General features: G+C 50.5%; 6 protein-coding genes across 6 annotated transcripts; 4 read left to right on the top strand and 2 right to left on the bottom strand.

Annotated features, from left to right (window-relative positions):
• Positions 1-447: 447 nt before the first annotated feature.
• On the bottom strand, positions 448-931 carry A1O9_01075 (uncharacterized protein; the record flags this gene model as incomplete). Its single annotated transcript, XM_013410235.1, has 2 exons — positions 448-867; positions 920-931. The coding sequence occupies 2 exons, from the start codon at positions 929-931 to the stop codon at positions 448-450; spliced, it is 432 nt and encodes a 143-aa protein (XP_013265689.1).
• Positions 932-1,414: 483 nt separating this feature from the next.
• Positions 1,415-3,162, top strand: A1O9_01074 (uncharacterized protein; the record flags this gene model as incomplete). The annotated part of the gene is made up of 2 exons (XM_013410234.1): positions 1,415-1,624; positions 1,678-3,162. The coding sequence occupies 2 exons, from the start codon at positions 1,415-1,417 to the stop codon at positions 3,160-3,162; spliced, it is 1,695 nt and encodes a 564-aa protein (XP_013265688.1).
• Positions 3,163-3,954: 792 nt separating this feature from the next.
• Positions 3,955-5,430, top strand: A1O9_01073 (uncharacterized protein; the record flags this gene model as incomplete). The annotated part of the gene is made up of 1 exon (XM_013410233.1): positions 3,955-5,430. One exon carries the CDS (start codon positions 3,955-3,957, stop codon positions 5,428-5,430), a length of 1,476 nt encoding a protein of 491 aa, XP_013265687.1.
• A 1,466-nt stretch (positions 5,431-6,896) lies between these two features.
• Positions 6,897-7,409, top strand: A1O9_01072 (uncharacterized protein; the record flags this gene model as incomplete). The annotated part of the gene is made up of 1 exon (XM_013410232.1): positions 6,897-7,409. The coding sequence occupies one exon, from the start codon at positions 6,897-6,899 to the stop codon at positions 7,407-7,409; it is 513 nt and encodes a 170-aa protein (XP_013265686.1).
• An 875-nt stretch (positions 7,410-8,284) lies between these two features.
• A1O9_01071 (acyl-CoA dehydrogenase) lies at positions 8,285-9,887 on the top strand (the record flags this gene model as incomplete). Its single annotated transcript, XM_013410231.1, has 2 exons — positions 8,285-9,113; positions 9,175-9,887. 2 exons carry the CDS (start codon positions 8,285-8,287, stop codon positions 9,885-9,887), a joined length of 1,542 nt encoding a protein of 513 aa, XP_013265685.1.
• Positions 9,888-12,180: 2,293 nt separating this feature from the next.
• On the bottom strand, positions 12,181-12,968 carry A1O9_01070 (uncharacterized protein; the record flags this gene model as incomplete). Its single annotated transcript, XM_013410230.1, has 2 exons — positions 12,181-12,790; positions 12,844-12,968. 2 exons carry the CDS (start codon positions 12,966-12,968, stop codon positions 12,181-12,183), a joined length of 735 nt encoding a protein of 244 aa, XP_013265684.1.
• Positions 12,969-13,040: the final 72 nt, after the last annotated feature.

The raw sequence follows: 13,040 nt of genomic DNA, 5'->3' as shown, positions 1-13,040 counted from the left end.
TGTTATGCGCCAGAAACTGAAAAAATTGGAACCATTCCATCGGTACGTAGTGATATCAAGGTGATGTCCACCCCTCTAACGACAAAGCGAGCGCTACGCACGATGCTCGCTGCACAATCTGAAATATCTGAGCTTTGCTTAGTCTAAAGTGTGAGGAATAAAATTACAGTGTACTGAATACGGAAGCTCCATTCCATCTCTGGGTCAAACAGACGTGATTGCGATGCAATGCACATCCCACTCACAGGCGCCCAGGCCTGTTAATGGTTCATACTATGCTCAATCAATGTTGTGATATCAAGTAGCCGCGAGTCTCCTTACTCTGCATCTTCTTTTTTCTTAGCAAGTTAGAGGAATCGCCGTGTCTCACAAGAGGCTACCAGACTCAAGGAATATCAACGCTTTCCCAAACAAGGTGAACACACTCTCACACATTGAGAGTTGGGTCTATTGTTTCTTTTGCTGGAGCTCCGCCACCCTTTTCTCGAATGCAACTATCATCGAGCTGGCAACTTTGCCCTCCACCTGGGAGAACATTTGGTCATAAACCGGGTTCCGAAACTTCACATCAACAGTCAAATGAACAGAAGTTTGCTCCTCGCCTGCCTCTGGTAATGCATTGATATGCCATTTGGTGTTGAGAACCTCGAAGAGGCCATTGCTAGTCTCGTCGCTGCTCCTTGCCTCGATAACTCCATTTCTGGGGTCACAGCGGACGACACTGTCCCAATTTTCCTCAAGACCGAGCTTTGCGTAGCCAACTTTCAATATTGCGCGAGTCGGATAGCCTTCTTGATCTCTAATCGTGACATTTGAGGAGATTGTGAAGGGCAGAAATGCTGGATAGCCAGAAACATCGGACACAGCCTTGAAAATTGTCGTTGATGGGTAGGCTAGAGTTTTCGTATGGGTCAACGACCTCAATGGGCATGGCCCTAGGGCTGAGCTGAGTAAAGAGTCGAAGAAATATCTCTGCCCATGGCAGGTATTGGTCCAAGCTGAGTTGAATGCTGCTCTTGACCAAGCTATAGAAGACGACTGGTGTATCACGAGTGACGGCACTCGCCTGCCGATCATATCGCCCAGCACGATCAGTTCCCGGCTTAAATTGAGAAAAAGAAACACAATAAGGTGTTATTGAACTATCATATTTGCATATTTGATGAAGAAACGCTCGTCGATAGGTTTTCGAATGGTGACGATGGCGGAAATTATCTCAGCCTGGTGGACTGAGTCATGAAGCATTTATCCGTGCCGGGACATGACTCGCATTGATGAATTTCCATCTTGGGCCCCGTGTCCTCACCTACAGCATGCCACGAGGCGACTGTCCCCCAGACCCCTTGATTGCTATCGCTATGGATTGAGATATACGCCCAATCACTCCGCATGCCTTTTGTAGGCGTCTTGGACAATGGAATTGCCTGCAGATGCCATTGCTGCTACCGCCGCCCCTAAACAACCACCACCGGAGAAACCAGAAGCAATCCGGGTGCGGACCAGAGTTGTCTTCTCATTCTGGGCTGTGATTTTGTTACTAGGGCTGCCAACATGGTGGAAGACCACCTCCATCTACAGGGCAGAGCTTCCACTTCAGGAAATGCTCAATTGGGCGGAGGGATCAGTATGTCGCCATCAATGGTTCCTATTTGCATTGGTGCTGACCACAGCTTGCAGAACGCCCCTTCCGCCTACCCATTGCATATATGGATCAGCGCTCCCGAATTTCCTTGCGACGAAGCGCAGTTTATCGTGCACGAGATTCAGAAGATTCTTGACGATATGAATGAATACCCCATACTCCACCAGCGTTTACATCTCGTCGATCCATTTCCTGTTCCTCGTAGGAAAGAAGATGGTACCGTGCCGATAAGTCAAAGGTGTGGTGGAGATCGCAGAGACCAGGATCTCGGCGAGCCTGCCTTGAAGCTCCTTATTGAGCCAGCTTCTGCATTCAAATTCGACTTGGAAACATCGACCACAACCGCACTTGCTCACATCCCTTCCAATGCTGTTGCTGGTGAAATGAAAGATCTTGCACAAGCGTTGTATCAAACATTCAGATTCGAGCAGATAGCGGCTGCGCTTTATACCGTAGCTTCCACTACTCAAAACCAGAATGCTCAGGCGTTCTTAAAATCCCAACCTTACGAAATTGTGACGAGTGTCGAAAAGCAAATCAATCGGGCCTATAAATCTTCCCCAGATTTCCATCTGACCTTCTCCTTATTTGCTGCAAGTGGTGCTCCATCCAGCTGGGACATACAAGCAGCTTTGCAAAACCATATCCAACCTCTTACTCGAGCATTATCAAAGACGGCAAATTTTGAGATCACTACGCAGATCCAATTGTATTCTGCTTACTCTCCCGCAATCCACCCGGTTACTGATGACTCTCGAAATGGCACATTGCTCCAACAAAAGGATCTTACAGCATTTGTGAATGCTGCGGAGTGGCCTTTGGCTCCCTCGATCGGAGATGGCCCGACCATCAACTTCATCCTATACGTTCCTTCAAGAGACCAAGTGCCTTTAGGCATTGCAGGTCTTGGTACGACGTCGTGGTTAATTCCACAATGGGGAGGCATTCAGATCTTGAATCCCGTTCTGACCCCCAATCCGATGAACGATGATTTGACTCTGCCGCATCATTTGAGCGCGGGTGTTCTTGATAAACCATTTGAAATCGTTGCAGCGCAACTTTTGTCTTTGCTGGGGATCTCAAATATCGATGAGCTCGGTAGCTCATTACCTCTACATCTTCGGTTAGGTGCATACAACAGACTCTCCGCTCTGACCCTGTATCTAAGAGCGGCGTCAAGTCTGGGCTCTTTGTCTCGTCTTGCTCAGCATCTCAACAATATCCCCATCCCTAAAAATGTTGCACAGCTAGTCGACGACACCATTGGCAACCTTACAGCATGTAGCCAGGCTTTCCTAGGGAGCCAGTGGCACGCAGCCCTTAGCCACGCCAAGTCAGCATACATGGACAGCGAGAAAGCCTTTTTCGATAAGTCCATGGTTGGCCAGGTGTACTTTCCGGACGAACACAAAGTTGCAGTGTACCTGCCACTCTTGGGCCCCATTGGTCTACCGCTGCTTGTTGGGCTTTTAAGAGAACTCAAACGACTTGCAACAAAGACAACACTTGTTGACAAATAGCATCATTGAATGGTTCAGATTTTAGTGATACGGCTTAGATCATGCAGTCCCCCCAATTTGACATTGGCACATGGTGGTCTCTGGCTCTACGTAAGGTCTTATTTCCATCAACAGGCATGCCAGCTGATGTTGATGGGAAACGTCCTAGAAGGCATCTGGGTTGAACACAATGAATAAGCCACTGAATATGCAGGAAAACGGAATGATGGTGGAAGGCCAAGCCCACCCATAGAGGCCCCACCTTTTTCTTGACGACCTTCCAAGTGTGTCGCCAGGCAGCAAAAAGCTCCACAGGGACCTGCAAATCAAAGCATGTTCGGAACGATAATGCAAGCATCAACCTGATCTAGATTCTGCTCACCTTCCTGTCATGGACAAGTATGATCTACAATCAAAAGAGCCTTCGCAGACGACGTGATGATCTTGTGGCATATCAGCATAGATAAATATGCTTTTTCTCAACTTTTTCAAAGACAATGCCGTCAATCAATCTTGCTCCTTCTTGCGATCACCGAGCACAATGGCACTTTCAGGTGGAAATATATTAACAGCCAGCATTGTTGCTTGCCAATTGCTCGGTCTGGTTGCTGCAGCTAGACCATGTCTTGTTTGGAATTCGAGCACTGCAATTGACGGCAATTCATTCCCATCACTCATCGAAGTTACAACAGAGCATCTTATTCATGGCTATGAGATGGCCTGGTTTACCAGTGTAGATGTGGTTCAAGTATTGATATTGTCACTGCAGATAATTGCTCTGGCTGATGAATCCAGGCTTATATTTCGAGAATCATGGAGGTCAATGACACTTTGCACGTAGTGACACAACTCAACCCCGATGCACTTTCGATTGCTGCAGAACTTGATGCTCAACGAGCGCAAGGGAACATCCTTGGTCCACTACATGGAATTCCAATCCTGCTGAAGAACAATATTGCCACAGCGGACCAGATGTCAAACACTGCCGGCTCTTATGCTTTGGCTGGAACAAAGGTTCCGAGAGACAGTACAATGGCTGCGAAACTCCGAAAAGCTGGAGCAATCCTTTTGGGCAAGACAAATTTATCCCAGTGGGCTAACTACAGAAGCTTCAATACAAGCAACGGCTGGTCTGCTATAGGAGGACAGACTCGGGGAGCATATTATCCCGGCCAGGATCCGTCGGGTTCTTCTTCGGGGAGTGCTGTGTCCAGTTCACTAGGCCTTGCTCTGGCATGTCTGGGAACAGAGACAGACGGGTCCATCATTTCACCGTCTGATGTGAACAACATTGTAGGTATCAAACCAACAGTCGGATTAACATCAAGGGATCTCGTCGTACCAATATCGGAACACCAGGACACAGTTGGTCCAATGGCCCGTACTGTGCTAGATGCTGCTTACCTACTGTCAGCAATCGCTGGAAAATCCCCCTACGACAATTACACTGATGCCATTCCATTTGACAATATTCCGAACTATGTGGCCGCCTGCACTTTCTCTGCTCTTCATGGAAAACGTATCGGAGTGCCCCGCAACGTGATTGATCTGCAGAGCGATGCTTCATACGCACCAGTCATTGCCGCGTTCGACACTGCTCTGGATATTCTGCGATCTGCTGGTGCCACAATAGTTGAGAGCACCAATTTTACAGGTTTTCAGGCTGCTCTCGAGAATCCATACGGCAGCGTCGTACTCGAAGCGGACTTCGTTAGTGATCTTCCTAAGGAATACCTTTCGCAGCTTTCGACAAATCCCAACAAGGTGTATTCTGTGGCAGACCTGCGGAACTTCACCCAATCAGATCCTCGTGAGGACTTCCCAGAACGGGATACTATGATCTGGGACGAAGCAGTCGAGCAGCAAGGACTCGGTAACACGTCTCCCGAATTCTGGTCAAATTATACCCTCAACAGGTATCTCGCTGGTCCCCTTGGTGTGACAGGGGCTTTGAAGAACTATTCACTGGATGCTGTTGTGCTGCCCACAGGCTTTGCTTCCCATTTCCCAGCTCTAATAGGATCACCGGTGGTCAGCGTTCCATTAGGAGCATATCCTGCCGATACGAAAGTTGTCCCCAATGGGTTTGGAAATCTCAACGCGACCGCGCCGAATATCCCATTCGGCATTAGTTTCATGGGTGCACACTTCAGCGAGGAACTGTTGATAGGTCTTGCCTACGCATTCGAGCAAAGGACGCTGGTCAGAGATACGATAATACCTTATATCCAACCTACCACGGAGCTAGCTGATGTCATCAACGCAAGGAGGAAAAGGGCGAGCGCTTAAAGAGTGCATGTTCGACTAAACGCTGGAACTGATGGGAGCTCAGAGAGATGCTCGCGACAAAGACGCAGAAGGTAGATGTCTCGTACCAGGAGAATTCGACTATCCGTGCAAGTATATGATCAAGAGCCCAACGCATGATTTATGAGTGTAGACGAGGGTTTCAAAAACCATATGACGAAATGGCACATGACCCAATAGGCCTAGCCATAATGCCGAACGTGTGAAGCCTCGTCTCAAATTCTAGCCCGGTACTAAGTTATTAATTAAACTATCTCCAATCCGAATACGGGGTATAAAAGGCGCGAATAGCCCCGTTCTACGAACCACCAACCAGCCACTGCGCCTCATGTAAAATACTGTACACTCGGCCATGAGAGCCTACATCACACTCCACCAACAGACACAAGTACCCTGCAGTTCATGCGTCCATTCCAATTAATTCCTACTGATCAGTGGTGAGAAATGCCACAACAAGAACAACGACCACCTCCACCACCAACCGTCGTGGCCGTGGCGGGTGGCACAGGCGGGGTGGGCAAGACGATCGTGCAACAATTGCAGCTGCACCGGGAGCGATTCAAAGTCGTTGTCTTCACGAGGAGAGTAAGTAAAAGTAAACAAGAGGCCCCGGAATAGAGAGAGATGGGATTGCTGCAATTTCTATGAAACTTTTGGATAAAAGCAGTGTTGAAACATGCCCGTTCCCGCAGAGGAGCAGCGGTAGTGTGTCGAAGCTGAGATGTATCTAGCTTATATATTCCTCTCCGCGTTTCAGGACCTTATCAATACTCTTTTTATATAAGGATAGGGGGAAACCCAGCATACCGCACACTCCATCCTCCATAATCCAACCACCTCCCCAATCCAGACTCCCACACCGGGCCCAACATATCATATTCCCAATTCTCAGCTGACGTTTTCTCTCCTCATCTCTCTCTAGGAACCCAAGGTCCTTGTCGACGAGCACGGCACGGAATACGTGCGAGTGGACTACTCGGCGGGTCACATCTCGGGGCTGACGAGATTGCTTCGCGAGCGGCAGGTCAAGACGGTGATCTCGACGATCACGATCAGCGAGCGGACGCGTGATGCGCAGATGAATCTGATTCGTGCGGCGATTGGCGCGAGCGAGGTCACGAAGAGGTTCATCCCCAGTGAGTTTGGGTATGTCAACGTTGAGGGGTGAGTGTCTTTTCCCACTTCCTTTGTTTCTTCCCTCTATCTGTGTGGCCACGGGGGGAAGAGGAGGCAGCGGCTCGAGTCACGGAAGAGGGAAGGCAAGACAAGACAAGACAAGACACTGACTAACCTGCGACGTACCATCCAACAGAATCCTCAAGTACGATGCATCGGTGCAGCACTGGATCGACGCCGCCGAGCTCCTGGCTTCGAGTCCGCTGGCGTACACGCGGATCGCGAACGGGTTCTTCGTCGACTACCTGGGGATGCCGTACGTGGAGACCAACATGGCCCTGTTCACATGGGCAATTGACATCTACGGACGCAAGGCGGCCATCCCGGGCGACGGCAACCAGCTGATCAGCCTGACGCACTCGGTCGACCTGGCGCGGTACGTGGTCAAGCTGCTGGATGTGGCGGAGGGTGGGGGGCAGTGGGATGAATGGAGCATTGTCGTCGGGGAGGATATCAGTTTCAATGAGATTTTGAGGCTTGCGGAAAGGGTGCGGCTGGGGGGAGCTGATGGAGGGAAGTTCCAGGTCACGTACGACAGTATCGAGGAGCTGGAGAAGGGGAATGCCACGGTCTTGCCGATGCCTGGAGAGACGGAGGTTGTGCCTACACGGGAGCCGGATCGAGGAGACGCAACCAAGGACCTGTGCGCGCTGTTTGGGAGGCTCTACCACTATGGTGTGCTGCATATGCCCGCGGCGCATCGATTGACGGAGCGATTCAAAGATGAGATTCCGCCGCTGCGTGTTGAGGAATTCCTAGTCGATGCATGGAAGGGAAGGCCGTGAGGCGTCTCTCCGCTCAATCGTCCTCTCATCCAGTCGCTCAGATCTCAGCGTTTCATCAGGATATCTGTCGGCGATGATGGCTAACGATGGCACGTGCAGGGCGTACATATATCTCGAGGGCTGCTGTACCGAGCACCCCCCTTCAACGTATTTACTCCCTCCCGAGGGTGTCGTCCGATCATGCATAAATCAAGATCAAAAGTCGGGACCGAGCACCCAGTACTGCGCATCATCCACAGCAAATTTCTTGCTATGCCCGTGTCAAGGTGGTGTGTATCTACTAATTACAAAACCATCCCACCCGTGAAAACTCCGAGCAGGCATCGTACCAGCCAGCCAGTAGTCCAGACTCCGCAAGCCAGAAATGTATCATTTTAACCGAACCATAGCCCGCTGCAACCGCCCGCCGAGATGTCCATTGCTTGGGCGATGGTCCACCAATAGGGTCTCCGTGAATTCAAAGCCGTGTATGTGCCCGCCCCGCGGCCCAGCTTCCCCCTGGAGGGATTCGAGGCCTTGTAATCCGTTTTGTTGGTTGTGCCTCGGCATTTTCGATTTGGCCTTCTTGTGCCAGCGGTTGGAGGGGGGTGGGAAGAGTAATAATTCTGCCCAAAGCTCTTGTTCACTCAAGTCTTGTCAAGGAGAAAAGATATTACTATACACGTCTACTGCATCGTTACCGTTCTAAGTCTGGCCAATCCTGAGCTGACTGTTGTCGAGCCTGAGATCATTAATCAATAATTCATATACATGCCGAACCGTCTTTGAGGGATTACTCCTCTGCAGTCTTCACTGCGTGCAGCTTTATTGATACCACACCTTCCTCCCCCCAGCATCACAAGCGAAGTGAGAAAAACCAAACGATAGAAGACACCATGACAGAGCAACTGAAAACATACACACGGGAGGAGGTGGCCAAGAACAACACGGAGGACAGCCTATGGTGCATCATCGACCACAAAGTCTACGACCTGACGGATTTCCTGGATGCGCATCCGGGTGGCAACGTGGTGCTGCAGCAGATCGCGGGGACGGACGCGACAGGAGCGTTCTACAACTTACACCGACATGAGGTGTTGCAGAAGTACTCGTCGTTGCGGATCGGCACGCTCGAGGCCGAGAAGCCCGAGGTCATTGATCCCCAACCCGGTGATTTGAGCCAGGTCCCCTACGGAGAGCCGCTCTGGTTGACGCCGGCGTATTCGAGTCCTTACTACAATGACAGCCACCGGAGACTGCAGAAGGCGTTGAGGGAGTTCGTCGATAGGGATGTCTACCCGGAGGCGCAGCAGAAGGAGGAGGATGGTACATATGTCTCTCAGGAGTTGACGGACAAGATGGCGGCCAATAACACGCTGGCCATGCGTCTTGGGCCTGGGAAGCATCTGCATGGGAGGGAGTTACTGGGCGGTGTCAAGGGAGAAGAGTTCGATTATTTCCATGATATGATCAGTGCACAGGAGCTTTCGAGGGCCGTGGCAAGAGGCTTCCAGGATGGGAACATGTCCGGCTTGATGATCTCCTTGACCGCTGTTCGGCAGTGGTTGGGCGACGCCGAATTGAGGGACAAGGTCACCGAAGAGTGTCTTTCAGGAAAGAAGTTTATGTGTCTGGCCGTCACCGAGGCCTTTGCTGGATCAGATGTTGCTGGTATCAGGACGACGGCGACAAAGACACCAGACGGAAAGCATTATATTATCAATGGTAAGTTCCCGGCCAGATTGTATCGAGATATTGGCTTGCACATATTGACATGGGCGACCAGGTACCAAGAAATGGATCACCAACGGTATGTTTGCCGATTACTTCGTGACCGGCTGTAAGACGGAAAAGGGCTTTTCAGTGATCCTTATTCCGCGAGATGACAATGTCGAATGTAAGCGCATCAAGACGTCCTATTCGACTGCGGCAGCCACCACTTTCATTCAATTTGACAACGTCAAAGTACCAGTGAACCATTTGCTTGGAAAGGAGCACAATGGATTCATTGTCATCATGAGCAATTTCAACCACGAGAGATGGGCCATGGCGTGTGCGGTGATCCGCTGGATGCGCACCGTTACCGAAGAATGCATGAAATGGAGTCACCAGCGCATTGTGTTTGGAAAGCCGCTCATCTCTCAGCCCGTCATCCGCCAGAAATTGGCCAAGATGATCTCTCTGACCGAGGCATGTCAGTCGTGGCTTGAGACAATTACCTACCAGATGAATAACATGGATTACCCAACACAGTCGAAGCTGCTTGGCGGCCCAATCGGCCTGCTAAAGTCATATGCCACGAGATGCGCTCACGAGGTCGCGGATGACGCAGTCAACATATTTGGTGGAAGAGGGCTCACTCAGTCTGGCATGGGCAGAATTGTAGAGCAATTCCATCGTACATACAAATTCGATGCGATCCTTGGCGGCGCGGAGGAGGTCCTGGCTGATTTGGGCGTCAGGCAAGCCATGAAGTTTATGCCCAAGGCCATGCTTTAATTTGGCCCTTTCCAATGGGTCTTTGTCAATTGCAACCATGATCGAATCATCAGCTTACGTGTCTGAGCCCGCACGCCGAGGTGGAACAGGAACGATGCGTTTCGAAATGGCCAGATCGTCGAATCCGGTACCATGTGGCGAGCGAGACGAGCGAAGCGGGAACCGCTTGGTGGCGTTATCGGCGAAGAATCAGATTCCTTTCGACAGGGCGGCAGAGGTAGAGGGAGGAAGGAAATGCAGGCGACATGCCAATCGCGTCACAGCATAGAGATGCAACTTGGCCCCTTTGACTTATTCCAACCACTTCCCCATCGGCTCGCGCGCCCTCGACAGCGCAGCTACAAGGGGATACTGTGTTTCCGTATTCCGTAGTTCCATTAAATCGACGTCTGCCTATTTGCTCAACTGGGCAAACGGTGTTTGGAGACAGTGAAATCGTCTGTAAGCCTCAGGTAGAGTTTTGGAATCCAGTAGACTTCCTTGTCGGCTGATCTGAGCTTTCGTGACAAATTGTTGATGAAATAGGAACAGTTGGACTCGAGAGGAAGGCTGAGCCAGAGCAAATGTGGCAGATCGCATGAAGATCGTGCCGTCAACATCAAGAACTGATATCAAGACCGTGGATGGTTTCTGTAAGGGGCCAAGCACGGCATATGTTAAGCCTTTCTTTCCTAGGCTGTTAGAAACGAGCAGCAGTGCGCGTAGTAGTTGTCGCCATTCCTCCATTGACACCGAGATCTCACCACTTCGGCCTGACTGAGGAGATGGGGAAGCGATCAAGCGACACCAACTTTCCTGGTTTCGTCGAAATTTTCCATGTTATTAACTTATTTCATGCCCCATGCTATTCCGATCACTGCTATTCACCCAACTTCCACAAGGACCCAAATAGAATCAAGCTAATGGCTCGTCCCTTTATAGCTGCGGATAGAGGCAGCAGTTTATGACATACGCTTTGAACACGTCGTATCTAAAGACCGTTTTGGCGAGAATGGTATGGCTGAAGCAATATTCAGCTCTAATTGGGTTTATTTCGCGACAGGACCTCTGTTCTATCTGGTCCTGGATGTAGTTTATTTGATATGAAGGGACTCTTGGCCTAAGCTCTCAGCTATATATGTCTGGCAGCGGGTTCCAAAACTGACGTTGAGTCGCTAAGTTGATCAGAGCAGAAAGCCGATTGAAGGGACGGCTGGGGCCGTATTTCTCATTCCTCTACTTCGGGCTGTTGTCGTCGCATTTGGAATATGAGTATTGAGACTTTCCAATGCGATGTACAGCTTCAACAAGAGGGGGCTGTTTGACCAATCTGGACAAAAGGATATGCTCACTAGTAGAGGCCATACAGCAAAGAGGGATTCCAGTTCAACAGTGCATCTCCTGACTACCATCGGAAATCCGACGTCGCATCTTTAGATTGGTCTTGCAGGCGCGTGTCGACACGCCATCCCCCCCACAAGCGGGAACTGCAACAGTGGACGCCATCAGGTCATGGCTTTCTGAGCAAACGAAGCCGCCGTTTTGAAACTTGCGGAATAGCTGGAGAGAAAAAGTTTCCCCGAGCAAGAAACGTATATGTCGACATGCCGCTTATTTGCCGCCGAATATATGAAGAAGTTCGCATCTTGGCCTTTGAACTCATTGCGGTGAGAATGATGGCGCTCTATGGCTCCAGCGTTTCGGCGACGATGGACTTCCTGGGGCAACTGTCCCAAGCTCGACGGGACTCAGTACGAGAATCGGAAATTCACTTGGTTGTAAGCCCGACCAAAGTTTGGTGGCTACGGAGTATACTGAAGTCTTTCGGCGCCGTCGACGAGGAGGGAGGGGGAAGACTTGACAATTCTGAGCGTGGCGTGCAGCACACCCGTTTTCTACAAGCAGGGACCGCGATCTTTGAAGCTGCGTGTCCAAACAAAAGATTTGTTGCTTCCAAGTGCTGAGTAAATATCTAGGTTGATGCATTTCTTAGCAAGTGGGTCTCGACCGCAGTTTGTGTGTGCTTTGCACCAGTCATGGATGGATGATGGCCTCATTCAACTGAAAGGTCTTGAACACATCGATATCGAAATGAACATGAGTATCGAGGTGGCGAGCAAGATATTGTCATCTCATAAAAGATCTCTCGAGCAAAGAGTCAAGAAGCTAGCTCCGAGAATATGTGGTGTCCAGGTCATGTGGCTTGAACACGATGGTATTGGGGTGGAGTTGGAACCGCACGGATGAACAGACTTCCTGTGGTTGGATTCTTGCATGTCGGTTGATGTGAAGGCATAGTGGAAAGAGATGGACTTTATCGGCCCGTGGTCATGAATCTATGTAAGGTTGCAAGAGGCATTTGGGCGGTGTGCAATGACGGAGGTTTGATTTCTGTAGAGGATGGTGTGGCTTCGGATTTGGATTGTTCGACATCCATCTTGTCTTCTGCGTCGTTTTCATCGTCGGTGACTTCATCATATTCTTCATCATCGTCATCGTCCTCGGCGCCCTCATCATCGGGGGGCTCGATAAGTTCTCTGCGCAGACCGGTCGTGACATTTTCGATTCCATTCTGCTTTTCCTCTAGAGTGTAATCAGCACCCCATTTCTGTTTCCTTGCTTCAGCATTTGCAGCACCGGGAGCCCATTGCCAAAGAGCGTCACGGTCGGCGTCGGTGAGACCACGCTGGGCGGGTCGGTGCTGTCGACTGGCTACAGCCTCGCCTTCCTCGACCCATTCTTCAATATTTGGTTCGAATTTTGTACGAAGCAGAGTCTCCAGAATGAAAGCACGTTCCTTAGCCGGGAATTGAGGGAGAGGGTGGACGACGGCAGAAGAGAAAGCGTCTCGATGTCTGGACAGACTCTCGGTAATGGTCTGCAGGTTGCTGGATATTAGGTTGGCATGGGTTTGCAGCGCAGGCCTGGATTACGAGTAAGCAGAAATACAAAGGAGTCTGAGTAATCTAAGAAGTACCAGGAAGGGAGTTGCGGGTTTTGGGAGATGTCGGATCGAAGGGCGACGAGGGAAGTGTGGAGGGAGAGAAGCAGCTGGCGGGTTTGGTCAAGAGACCGGACCTGGTCGTTGTCTAGAGCAGCCATTGACAACGAGGGGGAGGGCGGTGGAGAGGTGGCCGAGATTGTATAGAGGCAGCGGAGGGTGTATCGAGAAGA

The sequence above is a fragment of the Exophiala aquamarina genome (assembly GCF_000709125.1).
Source record: "Exophiala aquamarina CBS 119918 chromosome Unknown aczIA-supercont1.1, whole genome shotgun sequence".
Lineage (NCBI taxonomy): Eukaryota > Fungi > Ascomycota > Eurotiomycetes > Chaetothyriales > Herpotrichiellaceae > Exophiala > Exophiala aquamarina.
The sequence above is the reverse complement of the archived record's forward strand: the minus strand, read 5'-3'. Positions and strand labels throughout refer to the sequence as shown.